Raw genomic sequence first — 22910 nt, forward strand, 5'->3', positions numbered from 1 at the left:
TAAATATCACTCCATATTTTATATAAAAAAAATTTAAACAAAACTTTCTTTCTAAATCGGACAACTCTTCTAAATTGAAAATATTTAATGTTAATTATTTAATCAAATTAAAAATAATAATAACACGTGTGTGCATATTTTATTAATATTTATTATCTACACACATATGTCTTAATTATACTGGAATAGACAAAAAATAATGGGAGATTAATTATAATTTTGAAATAATATTTTAAAAAAAATTATTATTGGCTTTTTTTTATAAAAGAAAATTTTAAAATAATTTTTTTTAAATATTTACAAATACTATCTTAATGTTTTAGATTGAATAAATCAAATCACAAGATATTTAAAAAGGACTACTTATATATAAAATTAAACTAAACAAATAAAATAACATTATTCATCGAATGACACAGTTTACCTACTAAATTAATAATTGACTTGGTACCAAAATAGCAAACATAAAAAATGATACTTTTAGAATTCTTGATTGGTTTAATGTATTTATTTTTAATAAGGAAAAATAATCGACATCCAAAATAATTTAGATATTTTGTAAATAAAATATTATAAATTTAATTATTAATTTTTTCAGTGAAATAAAAGTTTTAAACTTATTAAGTAATCTTTTCCCTTCCAAAACCTTCCACCGTTTCATTTCATTCTCTTGAAGTTTCTGATGTCCAGTGTTGGACGTGGCAACAATTGCGACGGAGCCATCTCCGACGCACCCAAGAAGAGGCAGCGCGTGGATGCCAACCCCTACTTCTCCTCCACAATCGAATCGTCTCCCCATTCACTCCTCCCCGTCGCTTCCGCCTGCGGTGGGGGATTCAACGACGCAGCAACCGCTGACGTCATCCTCCGCCTTCACCCCGATCGCGTCGACGCCTCATCCGACACCGAGCACGGCGCCGCCGCGACCGTTGATCGAACCGAGATTCTGGTACACCTTCATTCGCTCGTTCTTCGCCGCTCGAAGTATTTCGCTGCGTTCCTGTCGGAACGGTGGCAGCACCATGATGATTTTTGTTCCGATAATTCGGAAAATTTGCGAAAGCATTATGGATTTAGTCTCTCCGTTCCGGAAACCTCTGATTCCATCGACAAGTACCTGAAAGTTCTCCAGCTGCTTTACTCCGATGATTTGTTGTCCGCTATTGGTAGCGTATCCACTGTGATTAGTATACTTCCGATTGCGCTTGAATTACTATTCGAGGATTGCATTAAGGCATGTGTTAAATTCCTGGAGGCAGTTCCGTGGAATGAAGACGAGGAAGAAAAAATATTGGATTTGATTCCTTTACTGAGTAATCAAGAATCCAAAGAGCTTCTTGCCAGGGTTTCTCCGGCGAAGAGTGATTCATCAGAGGAAATGCTTCACGGGTTAGTACGTACTGCAATCTACAATAGCCCTAGCATGGCATCGGGCAAAGCGTTTGTTGTGAAGCTGCTGAAGGATTTTTCCTCTAAGGAGTTAGCAAGACGGGTTTTGTATGAGGAGTTCGAGAAGAATTTGAGGATTGTGAAGCAGGCCATGGAGGAGTACTCGAGTCCCGACTTTAGAGCAAATCGTCTTGCACCGGAGGCGATTCAGAAGGTGAATTTGTACACTGCAATGAATTATGGGAAACACTTGTTGTGGTTGGTGGAGAGGATGCTTGAGCTGAAAGTTGCGGACTCGGCTGTGAAGTCTTGGAGCGAGCTGGCTTCCTTTACTGCAGACTTGCACAAGGCGTTTAATGAAGGTCCTTGGAGAAGTATGCTTCCGGGACTTCCTTCTGTCGTGCTTCGGTGCACTAGCAAGCTTGCTAACGCTGTTGCAATGGGCAGTGTGTTGGCCACTAGACAGGTTTGCTCTCAAATATAGTTGCCTTTAATCTTCAGATATTTGTCAATGTTTTACAGGACATCCTCAACCAATACTCATCTTGTTTATTCGGTTTCTGGGAACCGTACATTGATTGGGGTAGGATTGGTTTCATGTTTTTTATGTGCTAGAAAATCCATCATACCATGCCGTTCCTCAACTTTTTATAGAACCTGTAAATTTACACGTAAAGTGCGTACAACAGGTGAGAATGAATCTTGTAAGAGATTGGCTCCCAGTGTTGATAATATGCAAAGACAAAGACAGAGAAAGTGTGTCATCGCCTATGGGGCCGAATCACAAAACACTCTACCTCGAGCTGGAAGAAACGTTCTTGAGAATTATATCAACTCTTCCTATGTCAGATTCTCAAGACTTGCTACAGCAGTGTCTTCGCTTTTCAACTCGTGTCGGTGATGACTGCCCTCATTTGGTTGCGGCTTTTACTACTTGGTTTCATCGTGCAAACAGACCCCAACGGTTTGAATTATGTGAGTGATGCTGCAATGTGTATATAAAAGCTTGTGAGCTCCTGCTTGTATGGTGCATAAATCTTCTGCAAAGCTAGCAGTTTGTATATTTTCTGCAATAATGACCACCTATGTATCAACTCGAAGGCATCCATTTCATGATTATTGACTGGTTGCGAACTCGGTGTTGTTTCTGCTCTAGAAATTTGAGTTGTAGAGTTCAGAGACCTTTTTGTTTTAATCATGAATGTATAGTATTATGTGCTTTTGGAGCCTATGTGAATACTGTAATACCCGTTCCATGTCGGATTCCAGTGCTTTGTTTAGGTTGATGGTTCAGATCATCTATGTATGTGAATAATGTAGCAACCGTTCCATGTCGTATTCTAGAGCTGTGCTTTGGTTGTATGGTTCAGAGACTTTTTTGCCATCTATATGAATACTACAAGACGGATTAGTAGAATGGGAGGAATAGCTTCATAAGTTGGTGCGACGAATGTTTGAAGCTACTTAAGGCTACTATGCATAGACTGGCTCAACAAACTACTTCGATGCTAGCATAGACCAACAACCTCCTAGTATGGAGGGGCTAGAGCTGACCATATAGTGATTTGACACATATGCTCAGATTTTGGCTGTTGACGCTACCCGAAGTGTACTATTGTTCGATAGCATCGAAAAAACTGGCTTAACATGAATCCATAAGCTCGGTGTGAATACTTGGGCAACAAATATAATGTTTTCGGCCAATCTGACCTGATTCTGTCAATGTAATGGAACATGTAGCGACTGTTACAAGAAGCGACCATACAAGATGCAACAAGAAAGCTAAACGATGGAAGGTTTCTAGATTGGTGATGTATTAAAAAGTTTCAAAATCTTATTCCACATAACATTAACAAGGCATTAGAGGAAATATAGTTTCATCAGACTCCACAAGCTTCATCAGAAAGAACGACTCATCAACAAAAACATAAAGCTAGACAGGTTGGACTTAGGACGTCAAGTTTTCTTGATATTTGGTTGTTACGAAATTAGAGATTTTATTGTCAGCTTTCTACACCTACATTAGGTTAACAGGATCAGTGATCTTTTTGCTTTATCTCAGCTGAAGGCACAGAATCCTACAGGAGAACGACCAAACCAAACTGTTGAGACAAAGAAACAAATCACATTAGGCGCCTCGCGAAGTTTCTGGCGGTTCCTTGGTAAGTTCGAGCTAGCAATCCAACTCCTATCCCGACGCCAAGGCATACACTAAGGCCAATGCCCACACCTACTCTTACTCCAGCATTGAACCACGATAATTCTCCATCTTCACCTTCGAAATACTCCATTCCTGAACATGGACTGCAGTCACCTTCATCTTCCAGTTTGTACTCAAGGCAATTCCGGGACTGCAAAATTCACGATGCAAGAAAAGAAGTCAGTGGGAACTTCTAGTTTTGTTATCTTTTTTGTGTTTGAACAAATCATAATAGGAAAAACATTCAGAAAACATGAATTAGTTCATTAAAGCAAACAAGTCGATAAAACTTGGTCACATTTTCACTTTTTGTTTTGCTTCTTCGAGTTAAAGTAGTTGATAACCAAGCGAAACCAAGAACCGCATCAGTTCATCATGCCATTAGGATGTCGAAACAGTTACTGATAGATGGACACATGCATGGAGAAAGCAACCACGTGTGACGTTAACTACTCGAAGGCCATATATCCTGTTATGCAAAAGTGAACACAAGCAGAGGTTGCATCGACTCGAATAGTATAAAGTCACCATAAACGCAAGCCCCGTGTCAATGTTCCAAATAAGGGAGCATCCCCAAGTTCCCTCAGTTAAAATTTTTTACTATTTTATACGTAATTTCTCTAAAAATCTCATTTCGACTTAATTGCTACTGCAAGGTGATACTCATGTTTTCATATATGTTATCTATCATCTCCACTAGGGGACCTGTTGAAAATTGCAAACCACGTGACAAAAATATAAAGGCAATAAGTATGATTATTCTGCATTGAAACATGTGCCATCATCAATTTCACTATCCTGAAAATTCCAGGACATGCTTTTAAATATGTACCAAGATTTGTGGTACCGAGAAGATTTTCTGCGAGAATTGTTCATTTTTGTTCAGCAACCATGCAAAGGCCATGAATTGCTAAACAAGAAAATCCCACATTCTAACAAGCAAACAAATCAAAAGGGTTGGGTAAACCAAATTCCATTAAAGCAACAATTTTTATGAATCCATTAATCTGATGACAGGTACCTGGATTCCGAAGGAGATCGATGGATTATCTTTCTTACTTAAAATTTCCTCATATTCTGGTATAGAATCCAACATCCCTGTCCTCTTTTGCTTCTTCCCGTGACCAATCTGCAAAGTTTTGGTCAATATGATAGGACTACTTGAATAGCAACCAGCAACATAAACCTCTATGGCCGGCGAAATTGAATCCAAACTCGCGTGACGATTTTGATTCCCCTCCAAAAATCCAGCCCCAACATGTACATCTGACTCACAAATCATACTCCAACCCTGCCAATGGTTTTTCGAATCAACGATTAATCCATTGCTAGGACAGAACTCTAATATCCCAGATAGAACCAGCACATCTTTACAAAAAACCTCAAATTTGACACTCCCTGCCATCCTGATACTATCTGTACTCACGAATGTAACCTCCTCAGATCGTTTATCTAATCTGTCCCTTTTCAAAAGGGATGACACACCATCAGCATGTATGCTTGTCCTAATTCCATTGATCTCTAAAAGAATATCCCGGTTCAACGGAACGTAGTGTAGTGTAAGACATTCAGGAGTCGAATCATCTTGAATCACACATTTGCTGAATCCAACATAAAAAACCCTCACATCAAGCCATGCTAGAGATGCCTTGATGCTGTTTTGCTGGTGAGAAGGGTGCTTAGTGATAGTGTTACCGTTTTCAACAACCCCGTTTTCGTGGTGTTCCTCATCAGAATCCTCCATTTCTCTCAAAGAAAACAACACTTCCTCTTCTTCGTTGAAATCCATTTAGCTCACTCGATGTAATGGATTGAGAGAAGTACTTATGGAAGTGGGATTCAAGATTTTTGTGTCTGTAAATATGACCTGTAAAAATGCCAATAGAGCAATATGAAAGATATATAAAACAAGTGTTCTACGCATTTCAAGAAACAAGGGAACGCAGAAGAAGACACTTTCCAAGCAACTACGAAGAAAGACAGTGGAAAGAACAGAATTGTGGACAGGAAAGAAGTGGGAAATGAGCGAATTCCTCCTACAAGAAACTAACGGAGGAGTCTAGATAGACAAAAACTTTGCAAATTTGCACGAAACAAACACAGGCATGAGAACCATAAGGAAAACCCTTTAAGAAAAGAGGTGATAGACGCTACTCGAAACGAGAAAAAACTGAAAGGATTAGAGTTTGAGTATGAGAAAAATGGTTCCCTGATGCCAAGATTTTGCTTTTATTGTTGCATTAAACAGAAAGTAAGAAAAATCTATTAAGCATAGAACAAACCAAGAATCCAACAACCAACTTGCCTGATAAAAAGAGCCCGAAAATAAGGATATAAAGTAGGTATTAGCGAGAGATATATATGAAACAGTGGCAATTCTTAATAAAAGAAAACTCCAAAAAGCACAGTAGAAAACCAACAAAATTGATGACCTAAAAGCCCAGGTATAAATTCTCCAAATCTTTTAAATTAAGCTCCTTAGAATTTAGAGGTGTAAAAAAGAAACTAGAGCACAATCGCGTGAGCCGCATGATGAATGAAGACATTAATGGCAAATGTAGAACCCGGAAATCGCCTCAAAGTGTGATTTATATATCAGAAAACATGATTGAAAACAAAATCCAACAAAATACCCAGCACTAATAAATGCAGAACCAAGAATCCCAGATGATTTATGTGCAAAGAAAAAACTCCCCACCCTGAAAAAAAGTACCATAAACCATAATTTAATATGACGAAAGAATGAAATAAAAGCCCATTACTGCGCCATAAACAAATGTGATAAGAAATCAGAAAACACAGACTCCAACAAAATAGCCATCACTACGCGACACCACCCCTTCTCATTCAACGACACGCTAGCACACAGAGCCCACCCCCCACCCCCAAGACGTGAACTGTGTGCTTCATGCTTTCTGTTGTATTCGGAATCAAATCAAATAAAACCACATTTCTGCGTTCGATACCAAATTTCTCCCGAATTATATCGAGACAAATGGTGAATTCTTGAATTGCTTCGAGCACATGCATGGCGCCGCTTGGTGTAAATACCTCAGAATTTATGTTTCCCTAAATTTTCACCAGAAACAAAAATTAACGGGTTTGATCCGTAAAACAATTTATAATGTTTAATAATAACTAATATATTTGTAATAAATAAAAAAAAATACATTTTTTCTTTATATCGAATTTAGTAGCTAATAAAAGACAAGTTATGCAAAATTCTTTAAATAATATGTTTTAATATATTATCATAGAAGTAGAAATATGATTTCATCAATACATCTAAACTAAATGGGTCGGTTTCGGACTGATCATATGAAATCCATTTCCAATCCAAACCCATCAGTAATTATAGAACATGTTTCACATTCATTTAATTTACCGTCTTTTGTGAGACGGTATTACGAATCTTTATCTGCGAGACGGGTCAATCTTATCGATATTCACAATAAAAAGTAATACTTTTAGCATAAAAAGTAATATTTTTTCATGGATGATCGAAATAAGATATATGTCTCACAAAATACGACCCGTGAGACCGTCTCACACAAGTTTTTGCCTTTACCTAAACCCGAAACCCGACCCCAATAGATTAATCCAATTTGGCTTCCTATGCTACATAGACCTAGTAACATCGTCGGAACAGTCATTTTAGCAGATTAGAAAATTGTAAATCTAACCCGTCTACTTTATGTGATAGGGTAAGATGGGTTGACCGACGAGATTAGTTAATTTTGAGTTTAAATTTATAGAATCGAAATGTCATTTTGGTAGGTCGAGAAATTGTTAATATAACTCACCTATTTTATGTGACAAATCAAACTATCCGATGTGTCTAATTAACTCTTTCTGATAACTCTACCTAGACCTATGGTCATGCCTAATGGCTACATCCATCACTATATAAAGTTAAATACGGTAACCAGTAAGCATTTATCTATTTACCCACATCAATAATGATAATTATATGATCTTCGAGTCTTTGATGAGATATTCGAATATGTGGAGTAAGTGAATGTTTAACTAATATTTATGAGCTCGATTCCGCTTACCAACAACATTTTATCGAATAAATCTGTCACACAAAATATGCATAATGTAGTTTATCTTACTAATTTAGTATATATGGTAATGCATTAGTTTGAAGATCTACTCAGTATAAATCAAAAAATAACAGTTGTGGTTAAATCATTATTTAAAAATTATATTACCTTTAACAAAAATTATATATATAGCACGACAAAAGAACACAATGCAATAGGTGGGGTCGAGGCCTTGAAATTAATTAATTAATGTCAATTTGTTCNAACAGCACGTGAACAAGCACGACACTTAGGCCTCTTCATGCCATCACAACATGCAGGCCTCAAACGCGTGGAACGCTGACACAAACATGCAAATTTCGCCCACGCTATTAGGTATTACAACTTGCAATGGATCCTGGTAGACTACACGTTCAATATAAAATTGGTTCTTATTATATATATAATTTTTTAAAGGTTATATAGTTTTTTAAAATCACAGCTTCTATCTTTCGATGTGCACTGAGTAAACTCTCAAAATAATACAATATTCTGTAAACTAAACTAATCAGATAAACTGCATTGTGCATACCGACTCGAACCGTGTAAATTGTAGACATTAATCTGTGCTCATCATTACTTGCAGAATGAGTTAAATATTAAATAAAGGTCTTTTTACAACAAATTAAATGATATATTTTAACAAATTTAAATAATATTTATGTTTATTTGTCGATAATTAAACAAAGTGTGAAAGATTTACCAATTTTTCATGCCGATGAGGAATAATAAGATCTTTATAAAACAAAGGCTGTTAGCTAATTAATTTGATTATTTTATTTTATTATAAAAAAATTACTTTATTTTAGATTTTTATTTAGTGTTGATTATAAATAAAAATGTTAAAAATTAAAATTTCCCAAACTATTATACGAATACAATTGTCTAGCCAGTAGAACTTATTTGCATCAGGTCAGACCTATGGCTATGGGACTATAAGAGCAATAACTATCTTTTCAAGAGATCGATTGACATTTGACACTTCGTAATAGATATATCGTAATGTTTAAAAAATTTGAGTTGTAAAATATTTATAAATTTTGATAAATCGGAAAATGATTAATCTATGTGATGTAATCTGTGTTGAAATTTTAGAGTCTAATGCACTCATGTTTACATGTTGTTGGATTATGTATGTATAATATATATTGGGTTGTGTGTGTTAATGGGCTTTCCATGTAAGTGAATGAAAATTTGAGAAGGTGAGTTTGTCTCACATCGTAAAAATAAAATGGTATAAATGAGTTTATATTGTGTTACACTTTATGGAAGTGTAAGAAATATTGGTCAAGAAGCTCTCTTTTGCGCACGTCGGCGTAGGGCCCAATAAATCATGGGATCGATTTGAACTGGAAAATGCTTGACTTGTGTGCAAGCGTACGAGCGTGACCTATGTGCACGATCTAGGATATCCATATCCTAGGTTATGGATGAAACCAAATTCATATCCAAAAGAAGTAAAATCCTGGTATGAATTCGGAGCTCATGTCTTGGTTTATACTACATCAACTAGTTTCCCGAAATTTCAGGACTATCTAAATGGATTCAATAAGCGGTTCATGAAACATGAACAAATAACGACTATTTGTTAAGAGGAGACATTCTAGAGCTATACTTCTTTAGTACATCACCAGAACCAGCAGGAAAATGCTCTCACGAAGCCTTTCAGTTCATCAAGTTAAGGAGGTCATATATTAATGTTCAAAAATTCATCAAGGATCCTCTGATAGAAGAAACACACATTGTTGCTTCAATAACTGAATATGGCATTTCCACCAGAAAAACATGGGGTCTATGGGTCTATCTAATCGAGATGGACAAAGTCAAGTTTCAGTTTAAGTTTTATCATTATTCGGTAAACGAATCGTTCTAATTAAATACTATAACAGGAAAAGCAACATGTTTTGCAGAAGATTTATTTGAAAGAAAAGAAATCTTTTATGGAATATCAAGCTACCAGGGAGTAAAGAAACCCGTCGGAAATTCTACAAAATGGCTCATGTGAGAAGATGGTCAGAACATATCTGTCCAAAATGCCCAAATCAAAAGGAACCAGAATTTGGCAAGGGATTCTGCTCTCGGTCTGACATGAAGCATCTTGCAGAGACATGACCAAGTGGCGAAAGACTACAACCACGTTTTCCTCGGGGACATAAAAAATTTAAGATTCCTAGACAAAAATAAGTGAACATGTTACCACAACCAATTTTCATTGGGTTAACAAAAGATAAAGATTCCCCGATAAAAGTAAATAGGCATGCAATTTGCCCACTTACTAAAAGATTTGGACCCAAATACACTTATAAATACAGAGTAAATGGGAACAAGAAAATCACACAAGAATTAAAACGAAGTGTGAAACTGAAGAAAATGTATTCTACATATTTCAAGGTTTTCAAAAGGCGGATTAAGACGATAAGAAAGCAGTTGGTAATCTTCAAAGATATATACAAACTGTTAAAAGAAGCAGTGAATGAGATTTCAGCCGATATGATCCAAACACATATCTACTGGTTATGTCAAGAGATAAAGATGGAAGAACAAGTTGTTTCTATATTAATGATCAAGAAAAAGACAATTCAAAAAAAAGTGGAGGGACCATTCAATCAACTCAAGAGATAATGTCAAACACAGCTCGAAGGTATTAAAGAAAAGCTAAGGCAAGTTTTGAAGTCCGTAATTCATATCCGCGAAGGAATTCTATAAAATACCAAGACTGAAGGATGATGAAGACATTATTCAACCTCTTCATTTTCTTTCAAAACATTCTAATATTTTCTTTCTAGTTTATGTGTGTTTTAAATTCGGCTACTATAAGTAGCTAAACAAGTTTCTTCTCATCTACAGGATGTTATTATGTAATAATAGTTTGTATATTTGAATAAAAAGACCAATGTTTTTTTTCCTCTCATGTATCAGTTTCAAATTGAACTACTTTATTATACACCATGATGTAGGAAACGAAACAGGGTTGTGCTAAGTACTGTTGAAGGAATCTGCGTCAGAAACCATCCGTTGCGATTGTGTAGTTGGGTTGCGAGGAGCAGTCTGTAAAACTCGGTGGATATAGCCTGACGGCACTCTGGTCAAAAAGATAAACTGTTCAATTTATTATACGGAAGCATGATGGAATATTTTTAAAAAAAATCGATCATCTGAATATGGTATATAAGTGGAAACCTTGCGTAGCTGTATGTCTTGAGACTATACGCATTTAAGAATATGCTTGATAGGTTAAACAATGTCACATATCATAATTATAAAAAGTAAAGATATTCTTGGAAAATTTAGAAAATTGAGGAGTAAGGAGAATTTTGAGAAAGAAAATAGGGAGTTATTACAAGTTTACTCTTAAAATAAATGTAGGTCAATCATGCAATTTAATTATTAAAGTGTCGTTAGAGATTAATTATTAAAGTGTCGTTAGAGACTTATCACAACAGTTGGGCCCAACTACTATACTGGGAACGATTGTCTATATATATTTTTAATTTTTTAAATTAAACCGGTTCCAGTTTTTTTCTAATGAACCGAGGCAAACTGGGTCGGACTGCTTTCAGTTTTTGAAAACCGGTGCTGGTTCGATTCCGGGTTGAACCGCACGGTTAAACATGCCTTACTCCATGCGGTCGACGTCCAAATGCGATTTTATCATCGCCTTCTTGTCCAAACGCGATTTTAACAGAAGCGGCAGAAAAAATTAAGAACAGAAAGGAGTTGCGAGATTCTCTGAGGGTGAAGAAAAATGATACGAGGAGTAATAATAATGAATGATCAAGGCAAGCCTCGCCTCGTCAAATTCTACGAATTCCAGGTTATCAGATTCTTTTCATAATATATTGATAATTAAACTCGAAGGGCTTTCATTATTTAGTGTTTTTTACCCTTTTTTGTCTGATTTTTTCATTAAGATTGTTTGATTGTGATTTGATTTGTAAGATTAGCCTGTGGAGAAGCAGCAGGAGCTTATTCGGAGCATCTACAGAAGTCAGTTCCGTTTTTTCATGGTTTAATAATGTCTGAATTGTGTAGTAGACTAGTAGTTCATTTATAGTGCTTCTCCTTGCAGTTTTGTGCAGTAGAGCTGAGAATGTCAGTAATTTTGTTAAAGTGGATTCTCTTTTTGGAAAGGTATGCTGTCTATTTAGTGTCCACAACGAGGATTGGTGTTTTATATCATATGGTCGGTCTGTGTGTGATTTTTAAGTTTTTGATTCGCAGGATGTGCGGCTTGTGTATAAAACATATGCTACGTTGTACGTTGTCTTCATTTTTGATAATTCTGAGAATGAGCTCGCTATGCTAGATCTCATGCAAGGTATCTTTAATTGATCATTGGATGATTACTTTTTTGAATTTGAATCTAGAGGTTATTGCTCTCATTTTTCAGGCCTCATGATAGTTGAGATTGTAAATAGGAAGAGGAATGCATAGTTTAGAAAATGAGAAAGTGACAATACGGCCTTAGTTGTGAATTTGCATTTGAAATTTTAAATAGATTTTCTCGATCATGTGCAATGGTTTTTCCTTTATATGTTGAGACTCGTAGTGCTACTATCTCAGAGATGATGTTCAACGTATACAGTTTACTATGTTATATATACACACAAACACGAGTTGGGGTGTGGTCCCTCTTAATCCTTTGCCCCTCGACTGTTTTGAAAAAACAAAAAAAAAAATTTAATGCTTTCAAAAAATTAATATTGTCTATATTTCATTTGCAGATTTTCGTTTTAAATGGTAGAAGGGGAAATAGCAATAGCTTGATCCTTGGCTATTCATTTGAAAATTTTGTTTTGCTGCCAATTATATTAAATGGGCTAATGCTTAACGTTTGTTTTGAGTTTCATACAGACAGTTGCTTCTGAAGCATATTTTGGATTTAAGCATTATCTATTTGTCTCTTGCATGGTAACATATGTCATAGTCTTGGATGGTTTAATCTTGATAGTATTTGGTATCGACCTTTATAATTCCTTGGTACTATGTTATCAAGTTGATAAAAAGAGATTGTTGGGATAGCATAAGATGGATGCTTAAGTTTTAGGTATTAATAATGTCTTTTTCAAGTTCTCGTTTGTTCTCATTGGTTCAATATGCAGTCTATAATTCATCTTTGTCATTTTTACTCAATGATGGAATTACTTTAATTTTCCACCGACAGGATGGTTAATAAATTGCTCTATGTTATCTCCAACATTTTAAAACTGTTCCTATGATGCTGATTTTAATTGGATTTTCTCTATTTCTATTACTCTGATATCTTACTATAGTTTACCTAAACATTTTTTGGAATTTCGCTATTCCTTTTGCTTTGTTTGATTACTTCATTTATTTTAACAGTTTTTGTGGAGACAATGGACAGATGTTTTAGCAATGTGTGTGAGCTTGATGTGGTCTTCAATTTTAACAAGGTCAGACCTCTTTTATGCTAATCATCATAGTAGTCTGCACAGCAAGATGGTCTTTTAAGAGCAAGTTGGTAGTTGATGTAGAAACTTTATCGTATGATTTAGCAAACTACTGTCCACTGCTCCAATTAACCACAAGATGCATGTAATCTGTATGGGGTGATCCTGGTGTAACCAGGGCCTTGGAGTTTGGTGATGCAAAATTGTGAATGATATTAACATTAGAAGAATGTAAAAAATACATTAAATTCACAACAGTTATGCAGTAACATTATATAAACATTGAAAATAAACCGATTGTTTATGCTGTTAAAAATATTATTCTATCAAGGACAATAATAGTTTTTTTATGAAGATATGAGTGAGAGAAGGCTCATTTGATCCCCAATGACAAACATTAATTAATCATTTGCACATTCTAAGTTTCATGTAATCGTGCTTCAGAATTAAACACTAATATTAAATCATGATATAATATTATCTATTTAATACAATAGGCAATGAGTATGTTAGAACAAAATTTTAAGAATATGCATGTCTAGTTGAGAAGTCATGCTAGTGACCGTGGATTGATATTTTTTGTTTGATCTGTTTTGCAGATGCATACAATTTTAGACGAAATTATTTTGGGTGGCCAAGTTCTTGAGACAAATTCTTCAGAAATTGTGAAGGCAGTTGAAGAAATTTTAAAGTCTCTTTTCTGCTCTCTCTCTCTCTCTCTCTCTCTCTCTCTCTGTGTGTGTGTGTGTGTGTGTGTGTGTGTGTGTCTGTTACACAACACAAGCACATATCGATATAGATTGTCTAAAAATTGATGTTGACCACATATGTTTTGCAGGTTGGAAAGACATTCAAATTCAAGCACAGTAGGATCATCAATTTCTGGTTGGCAGGGTCGGTAGCATCAGTTTAGCCCGTTTAACGTCGTCCATCTCAACATATTTATTCCGAGTTCGAGGAGAGTCCTCTGTGTTTACCATACATGAAGGAGTTGGGTCGTGAGAAGCATATATCTTCGTTGTGGTACTGCTGCTTTACAAAATTTTATTAACCTGCAGTAGTGACTTAAAATTCTTGTCTTTCCTGCGTTAGGATGCAATGTATAACATGCGACAGACGTCACCAAGTGACATGATTCCGCCTACTTTGAGAAGTCTGACTTCTTTAGCTGAACATCATATAGTTGGATTGTGAGTTTTGTTTGATATCTAAACTTTATGTATACAATTTTAGTACGTAAACTTTGCTATTGTTTGATTACCAGTCATGGCATGCCTTTGAGCAGACGCAAGCGATACATCCAAATTTTATGTGAAGAAATTTTTTTATTGCGCAATGAGTTATCCTTTTGGTAATGGTTCCCAAAGACTAATTAATTTAACCATTCACAGCCAAAATGATCTAATGTGTGGACCAGCTGATAGTCACAATTAGGGCTGGAAAACCCCACAGCCTACGGTTATACTTTTACAACCTTATATTGCTCTACATATTACAAGTTACGCGTAAAACATTCTGGTACCAACATATAATTCTAGTTTGTCTAAGATACCATTTGAACCTAGCTACTATATAACTTTCACGAGTACTATACTCTTGGATGGCCCCATATAATTAAAAAAACACTAGTTTTCTTGAAACTTCTTGTCCATATTTCTCATCAAAAGGTGTTATTCAATAATGTATGTTTAGTAGACACCTGCGAACACTAGCGAACATTCAAATATTTGTCCCACATTCATTCGTGAAGGTATTCCTAATGAGTTGAAGACCATATCAACAGGTTTTCCATCTTGCAGATAAGGCATATCTTGTCTAGGCAAAATATTTGAAATTATACCTTTATTTTCTGAACATTCTAACTTCCCCTCCTTGAAGTAGAACTAGACAAGTGTAGACCATTCTGGATCGATCTAAGGCTATCATAATTAATAAAAAAAAAAAAAAAGTAGTTGATAATTTCTAATACTGATCAAATATCAACACAAATTAAAATTTAGAGATATCTATTTGATTAGGTGACACCGGATATGTAATGAAACATCGACCCATTACTAGTGAAAATCCGATCGAGCAATTTTTAAAAAAATATACAAATTTAGTACACGAAATATTAGACTTCTTAATTTTTCACATACCTGAATGTGAGTGTCAAATATTAAAGATAAAAGTTAAATATATACTAGTAAAATATGCACATACGTTGTATGTGTTATTAATATTTTTATTTTGATCAAATAATACTAAACAATTAACGCGAAATTATTTTCAATTTAGAAGAGTTGTTCGATTTAAAAGGAAAGTTTTGTTTAGATTTTTTTCTATGTAAAATATGGAGCGACTTGAGGAGGTTTTTAGTAGGGTAAGAAGAGTAATCATGGGATTAAATATTTTGGTGTCCTCTAAAGTTGTTACTCTAAAGGTCTCAATTTTAATAATATAATATATATGAGCAGTCCACACACGTGTTATCCACAAGTAACAAATGTATCAATGTAATATCAAGCATAACTATAAGAACTACAAAAATTGTAGTTAAATAAAAAAGTTCAAGCAAGTTAAGGACTTTTACAGATGGAAGTAATATGATTTTAATTTAAGAAAAAAAAATTATTTGTGTTTTAAAAATATGGAGCAAGAGGTGAAGAGGGGAGCAAAAGGGCAAAATTGTCAAAATGATATGTATGTTGGATCCCGTCATATGACATAGGATTAGACCTTGCCATTGTCCGGTCAACGGATTTGACCCAGAACTGACCTAAAATGGTCTTATTACGATTTACGGTTGTAAAACCCGTCGACTCTCGAGTTGGACATATTCGACCCAATAGATCCTTTTTTTAAAAAAAAAATCGTTTGAAATCAGCTGCCACGATTTTGTGATCGTTGATGATCAATAGTCATGATGATGTGTCCGTTGTGCAACGGGTGGCTCAGATCCAGACCGATGGGTCGATCGTTGCACAAATTTTTTTGTTCAGTTTTTTTTTCTAAAAATAACTCACCTTCCCTTCATATTTTTCTCCCAATTTATAATTCTCAATTGTTTCTTGATTATCAAAATATCAAGTCTCGATTATTAGTTTATTTTCGTAATTACTAATTTCATATTTATACAAATAGCCGATGCCGGATCAAGTTGTAGGGGTGGCAAAGGAAAGAGAAATGACATCATGTCACCCGAGGTCGAGCATCGCGATTTTCCTTGATTCAATATCTATGACTATGATCTTGATTTTTCCGATGCAGAACATCAAGAACGTGAACAAGTGGTTCAACAAACACGTCATCATCAAAGTCAATAAAGTATGAACAATCCAATGACACCTAAAATTAAAAATCAAGTGGTGCCTTTCCCGACATCATATATATTCACCAAAAATTTCGAAAAGGTGACGCTTCCCTCCGGTGATATGCAAGCCAAATACAAATATTGTTAAAAAACTTACAAAGTTCAACAAGGAGGTGGTTATGAAACTTTGACGCGACACGTGGAGAAAAGTCATCCGGTAAAAATTGGTATTGATCGTTCTTAAACTAAAATTCCGACATTTTCTTTTCAATCGGGTAATTATTCTTAACTTCTAAAATTTGACGAATCTAAATTTAGAGAAGAAACAAATAAAGTTTGTGCTTTTGAACAACTTTCTTTTAGTTTTAATGGTAAATTATCTTTTGCAAAGTAACTTTATACAATTGCAAATCCTTCTATTTGACGTATCTCACGAAACACTCTCAAACGCACATTTTAATAATTGGTCGTTGATTAAAAAAATTAATTAAAGAGTTTAATAAAATTTCTTTGTATTTCGATATTTGGAATGATTATTGATAAAATTGTTCATATATGAGATTTACATTTTGTTAAATTGATAATTCTTGGAACATTAAAAAAAATATTACTTGTATATTGATGTTTTACTTCTAATATTAGTGAGCTTATTGAAATATGTAAACCATCACTAGATGATAATTTTTTTCATATTAGGTGCACATGTCATATTTTAAAGGAAAATTGATTATTTTAATCTATTTTAAAGTCATAATTTTCAAAATGGCCTTATCTATTACTCATTTTGCATTATGTCTTATAAAATTAAAATTTTTTTTTCTAAAATACTTTTTTTCTATGAACACACATGTTCAATTTTCATGATTTATTATGCATATTTTTTCAATATGTTCAAGTTTATGATATTTATTTGTTTTCAAATCAATGAAACATATACACTAATATTTGTGAAATTTTAAATTTTTTTAATGATGCTAGTCACCAATTATCATGTGTTTATTATCCTATTTCTCATTTATTTTAACATATCGTTACATTATTACATGAATTTTTTAATGAACGTATAAAATATAATGACGTTGTTTTAGTTCAATGTATTTATATCCTGAAAGAAAAATAAAAAATATATTTTTTACAAATTGCTGAAATATTTTTATGTGCTTTTGTTTTAGATCCTAAACTTAAATCAGATGATTTAAAAGAAATGTTAATATTATATTATGGATCTTTAGACCGTGTTATAATGAAATATTCGATAGAGTTTTTGTAAGTTCAATTGTACAAGCTTTCCTTTTTAAATTTATTTTTTTATTCTTTAATTTATTTAAAAAAATAAAAAAAGTCGAACCGGATCTAGTACCAGCTGTTAACCGTATTCGGACTCGGATAGCATGCATCCATCATCTTAGTCGGATCGATGGAGAGTTTGACTAAACAAATCTAGTGTGCAAATTAAAATATTGATAATCGACAAATGACAAAGTTTAAAATCTCAATAATTAATAATTTTAAAAATCTAAATTATTTATTTATTTGGTATGCAAATGACAATAGTTATTTCTTATTAAATTAAAAAGTTCAAATAACACAATAGATTACTTCCTGTGGAGTGGGCTCAAACGCTGTACTTCCAACAAGTTGTCTGGTTTGGAATACAAATATACAATTCTTGAATATTGGAATCAATTTCAAGAAAATGGAAACACTCAATCTCTGAGGACACGACTTGTGTTTTGTTCCCCTACAAACAAGGACTTGAAAAGCTCCATCAAGTGTTTAATTAATTACTTCTTCCTCAGCAGATCCAGATCAATTTGTAAGAATAATTGCCGATCATGCTTATTACAATTTCATTGATAAATCTGCTTTTACTCCCTTCACAGAAGCGTCTTTAAGAAATGGTATGGCATATTGTGGTTGTCGTAGCTTTCATTATTTGTAAGTTGTTTGGTTTCTTCAACAGATGGGTATTAAAAAATGGGTGGATTTGGATTATGGATAGACTTAGTATTGCACAAAATTTTAGCTTTTGGCCCTTTGTACATACAATTCTCTGCTCTCTGTTATTATCAATGTGACAAAGTGCATTCGGCCCCAATCTTGCAATGTTTTGATGTGATAAAAAAAAATCAAAATGATTGAAAATGTAATTTAAATTAAATCAACACTTGTTTAGGACTCAGGTGTAGTCTGGAAATTGAATGTGTAATGACTTACAAGTCAAACATCTATTTCAGCATGTCGAAGCACCGGCACCCATGCAGTTATGCATGAACAACTTCAATTTGACCAAATCGTGTGTGTCATATTAGTTGGACTAACAGCTGATTAGTTTTTATTAAATAAATTTTGCTATATTGAATTGTAACAATTTATATATGCATAATCGGTGTAAGATTTAGATTCAAATATTTGATTAGCTGCAGAATTACATCCGTGCTACACATATATAAACACACACACTGTATATTAAGAGCACCATGAAATGGTCTCTTTTCACTAAAAAGGTCACTTCAGTTGTTCCATGTATCCCGACCTAAGATGATTCCTCTAAGATGATTTTTAAGATTATCGTGGAATTCTTACGTTTTCATGGATGCATTAAGATTTAAGTTCTGATTTGGGGTATCGATAATTTATTTGAACTATTTTTCAGTTGTTCTGTTTGATTTCGTGTTTCCTTTCAGGTTTTTTTGTGAAGAACATAATAGTGTAAAGATGGGTTCTTTATCCTCTTTAAACTCCATTTATGTGGATCGAGGCCACTTTGTTAATTACCAGGTAAATACCCAAATGTCTGATTCTTTCTGCTTGAGAACAGAGTATGTTACTCTTTTGCTCAGGTTGACAATATTTTGAGCATTCTGGTAGTGATTTTACATTATGCATTTCACAACTAGGTAGTTTTGAGTTTCCAGTATACGGTTTGTAAACTTATTCTGATTGGAATACAAATTTCGTGTTTAAAGGTTAGGAAGCTCTGTGTTACAGCTTCTGTTAGCACGGCGGCGCCACGGAACTCACAGTTCGAAGAAACGGAGGCCCAGAAATTAGAAAAATTCCGAATTGGTGTGCTTGGGGCTAGTGGCTACACTGGGTCTGAGGTATCATTGATTTGTTCTTTTTAATATTTTTCATCTTTGTATTTTGGAATATTTCTGTTACCTTATTGAGAGATTATATTTTACTTGGTAGATTTTCTGTTCTAATTTGATTCTCCTCATTTCTTGGATTGTTGCATGAGTGTGGTTTCGCGGATTTCAGATAATTCGGCTACTTTCGAATCACCCAAACTTCCAAATAACTCTGATGACAGCAGATAGAAAAGCTGGCCAATCAATTGGATCAGTTTTTCCTCATTTGGTCAAGCAAGTATGTAGATTATTCTTCTATGAAAAAATTTCTCACCATAATTTTACTCGGAAAGATTATGGTCGTATTTTTTATTATGTTATACTTAAGTTACATCTTAAAGGTTTTCTGTCATGTGATTCTGAAGGAATTGCCCAACATGGTTGCTGTTAAGGATGCAGATTTTTCTAATGTGGATGCTGTGTTTTGTTGTTTGCCTCATGGGACGACTCAGGTTTATCACTTTGTGTCCTCCTATCTTCTGATTTCTGAACATGAAATTTAACACAATTTTGCAGTAACTTTTAGCTCTCTTTCCCCCCATGTTTTGTAATTGAGGTGGATATCTATGTTCAAAGCCATTTGTGGCATGAATTGTTCTTTTGGCAGGAAATTATCAATGGTCTCCCAAGTAGTTTAAAGATAGTTGATCTATCTGCGGTATTTCCTGAATCTGTATTTCAAGAATAACAAACATTGTCCTATGTTATAATCATTTAGTGATTTTTTCATTGATTTACATTTATGAGAGACATTCGGTGGTCATGTAGGACTTTCGACTTCAAGATGTTTGTGAATATGAGGAATGGTATGGTCAGCCTCACAGGGCGCATGAATTGCAGGTTAAGTTTGTTTTTTGTGATGAATAATGGATAGACGTCCATTGTGAAGCTATCTGACGAGGCTTCATTTTGAACATGTGTAAATATTCATGTTTCTGCTCAGAAGTTGATTTATAATACAATATTTTGTGCTCACCAACATCTTTTGTGATGAAAAATACAGAGAGAGGCCGTATATGGCTTGACTGAGATATCTAGGTCCAATATCCAAAGTGCACGCCTAATTGCGAATCCTGGCTGCTATCCAACTTCAATTCAGCTTCCACTTATTCCCTTGATAAAGGTATGGTTTGTTTACCTGGTCAATGTTTTTAACAAGTGGTAGAAACTATGTTTATAGATCAATAAAATAGAGTATCTTGTCGTTTTTTCATAAAAATGCCACTGAATGCCAGTTTCGTTTTTAGTTTTACTATGTTTTTACTTTCATGATAATATTTTACTTTACAAAATGCCACTGTATGTCTTTATATTTTTCCGACAGACAGCCACAGTCATACCTTGCACTTTATGCGTATGCAGGGTCATCTCATCGAAGTTAAAAATATTATTATCGACTCAAAATCTGGTGCTAGTGGAGCAGGTTTGAATTTCATCACGAGCTCTCTGCAGCCTTTGCCATTAAAAAGTTGTTGCTTGCGTTGTCAGTTAACTTATGCCCTCCTGATTGCCGCAGGTCGAGGAGCGAAAGAGGCAAATTTGTACACTGAAGTAGCAGACGGAATGCATTCTTATGGTCTAACAAGACATCGTCATGGTAAGTAGTTTATCTTAGTATGCAGTGTCGTAATTCTGATGCTTAATCTTCTGATGCTTGGGATTATTAAAGTAGCCACAGACTCACATATTGAGTGTCCTATTAATAATATAACTTTATAGTTTGTAAATAAAAATAATTTTTAATAATTAATAAAAATTGGGAATGGAGAAGAAAATCAATTGTTTAATATTTAATAAAATTTTTACCTTTTTTAGTAAATATGGTGGGTTAACCCAATCCGCCAAAGGCCGCACGTTCCACCAGCAGATTGTCGGACATTGTCAATCCTTCACAATTCATTATATTTTATAAATTTTGTTTTTTGGGTTATAAATATAAATTAAAAACACTGTACATTCTCTTGCTACAATGTAACTGAAAACGCAAGTAACAATTGTGACAAAATTTTGTACTTAACAGCTGAACATGGTAATTGTTATCCCACGTATACGGAAAAGATTAAACTTGGTTGTATTTTGATTTCCAGTGCCCGAAATTGAACAAGGATTATCAGATGCTGCAAAATCCAAAGTTACAGTTAGCTTTACCCCTCATTTAATTTCCATGGTACTAACTGCCCTTGATTAGTAAAGTTTGATGCACTGAGTTATCGACCTCATTTCTCACTTGTATTATCTTCAAGAGTCGTGGTATGCAATCAACTATATACGTGGAGATGGCATCTGGTGTATCAACGGACGATTTATATGAGCATTTGAATCTCTTTTATGAGGTAAATGCCTATATTGTAACTCGGGCCAACCTTTGGTGCCAGCGATCTATCAGTTTCTTTATCAGGCGTATAATGACAAATTAATTGCATACATTCATCTTTAAAATTTCTTTTCTTGACTGATTGCATCTGATGCTGTAAGACTCCTTTAGGGAATGATAATATGAAACAAGCTTTCAATTGAAAAGTAAATTAAAATTGGAAGGAGGTGAAAATAAGAGTTTTGACACCTCTAAACATCTAATTGTTGAATATTATTAATTTTTTATGATATACCTAGATGATTGTAACAGCCTTTTTCTTCTCGAATGTGCCTTTACTCTGTTTGAACTGACACCTTAAATTTATTTCATGGGTTTTTATTTTACAGAAGGAAGAATTTGTTGTTTTGTTAAACAAGAATGAAGTCCCTCAAACTCGACATGTTAGAGGATCAAATTATTGCTTGATGAATGTGTTTCCTGATCGAATCCCTGGAAGAGCAATAATTATCTCTGTCGTAAGTTATCTTGTCTCTGAGTTTGTTTTTCCAATTAGCTTTGTCAAATAATTGGCTGAGCCTGGATTATTTTGGCTCAACTGTGCGATGCCATTTGCAGATTGATAATCTTGTGAAAGGAGCATCTGGTCAGGCCTTGCAAAATCTTAACTTGATGATGGGAATTCCAGAGAACACCGGACTTCTTTCTGTTCCTTTGTTTCCTTAGAATGATATTTCCATTAATCCTTGCACTGTGCCGCGCTGCATTCGTGAGTATAATTTGATCATTAAATTATGCTTTAAGCCATTGATCTAAGGATAGAAGATGGTTGACCAAACTATGCAAATGAGACTCTTTGAGCCTTAATATTACTCATATTAAAGGTTGAATTTAAGCTCAATTTATTTGGTTCGAAAATGCCATTCTCCCCGTTGAAGTTTTGTTATGAGAGGCTGAAGTTTTAAGTTTCTATTTATAGTGCTGCATTTGGTTGTAATTTGAGTTTCATCTTGAAAATCATTTTTTTTTATTGAATAAACATTGCAAATACTGCCAGTTTTCTCTGCACACCTCACATATTCAAG

At 34.3% G+C, this 22910-nt stretch overlaps 4 protein-coding genes across 7 annotated transcripts; 3 read left to right on the plus strand and 1 right to left on the minus strand.

Moving 5' to 3' along the window:
* Nucleotides 1-638: 638 nt before the first annotated feature.
* On the plus strand, nucleotides 639-2687 carry LOC140957149 (BTB/POZ domain-containing protein At3g05675-like). Its single transcript, XM_073414279.1, has 2 exons — nucleotides 639-1855; nucleotides 2079-2687. Exons 1-2 carry the CDS (start codon nucleotides 683-685, stop codon nucleotides 2370-2372), a joined length of 1467 nt encoding a protein of 488 aa, XP_073270380.1. The 5' UTR covers nucleotides 639-682; the 3' UTR covers nucleotides 2373-2687.
* A 182-nt stretch (nucleotides 2688-2869) lies between these two features.
* LOC140957150 (uncharacterized protein At1g01500-like) lies at nucleotides 2870-6657 on the minus strand. 3 transcript variants are annotated; one of them, XM_073414282.1, is made up of 3 exons: nucleotides 6556-6657; nucleotides 4611-5456; nucleotides 2870-3740 (listed from the first exon to the last, which is right to left on the minus strand). In XM_073414282.1, exons 2-3 carry the CDS (start codon nucleotides 5376-5378, stop codon nucleotides 3513-3515), a joined length of 996 nt encoding a protein of 331 aa, XP_073270383.1. In that variant the 5' UTR covers nucleotides 5379-5456; nucleotides 6556-6657; the 3' UTR covers nucleotides 2870-3512. The 3 variants fall into 3 exon arrangements, with proteins under 3 accessions (XP_073270383.1, XP_073270382.1, XP_073270381.1); XM_073414281.1 differs by lacking the exon at nucleotides 6556-6657 and adding an exon at nucleotides 6288-6479; XM_073414280.1 differs by lacking the exon at nucleotides 6556-6657 and adding an exon at nucleotides 6022-6479.
* A 4671-nt stretch (nucleotides 6658-11328) lies between these two features.
* Nucleotides 11329-14345, plus strand: LOC140956540 (AP-3 complex subunit sigma-like). 2 transcript variants are annotated; one of them, XM_073413313.1, is made up of 7 exons: nucleotides 11329-11488; nucleotides 11619-11661; nucleotides 11744-11805; nucleotides 11896-11992; nucleotides 13018-13088; nucleotides 13685-13756; nucleotides 13924-14345. In XM_073413313.1, exons 1-7 carry the CDS (start codon nucleotides 11420-11422, stop codon nucleotides 13996-13998), a joined length of 489 nt encoding a protein of 162 aa, XP_073269414.1. In that variant the 5' UTR covers nucleotides 11329-11419; the 3' UTR covers nucleotides 13999-14345. The 2 variants fall into 2 exon arrangements, with proteins under 2 accessions (XP_073269414.1, XP_073269413.1); XM_073413312.1 differs by having other exon boundaries at nucleotides 11334-11488; nucleotides 13685-13776.
* A 3672-nt stretch (nucleotides 14346-18017) lies between these two features.
* On the plus strand, nucleotides 18018-22797 carry LOC140958131 (probable N-acetyl-gamma-glutamyl-phosphate reductase, chloroplastic). Its single transcript, XM_073415525.1, has 14 exons — nucleotides 18018-18193; nucleotides 19065-19158; nucleotides 19347-19481; nucleotides 19642-19749; nucleotides 19877-19963; nucleotides 20119-20169; nucleotides 20280-20351; nucleotides 20515-20634; nucleotides 20874-20934; nucleotides 21028-21108; nucleotides 21599-21678; nucleotides 21755-21844; nucleotides 22215-22343; nucleotides 22444-22797. Exons 2-14 carry the CDS (start codon nucleotides 19096-19098, stop codon nucleotides 22549-22551), a joined length of 1185 nt encoding a protein of 394 aa, XP_073271626.1. The 5' UTR covers nucleotides 18018-18193; nucleotides 19065-19095; the 3' UTR covers nucleotides 22552-22797.
* Nucleotides 22798-22910: the final 113 nt, after the last annotated feature.

This window comes from Primulina huaijiensis, chromosome 14 (assembly GCF_012295235.1).
Source record: "Primulina huaijiensis isolate GDHJ02 chromosome 14, ASM1229523v2, whole genome shotgun sequence".
In the NCBI taxonomy this organism is placed as follows: Eukaryota; Viridiplantae; Streptophyta; class Magnoliopsida; order Lamiales; family Gesneriaceae; genus Primulina; species Primulina huaijiensis.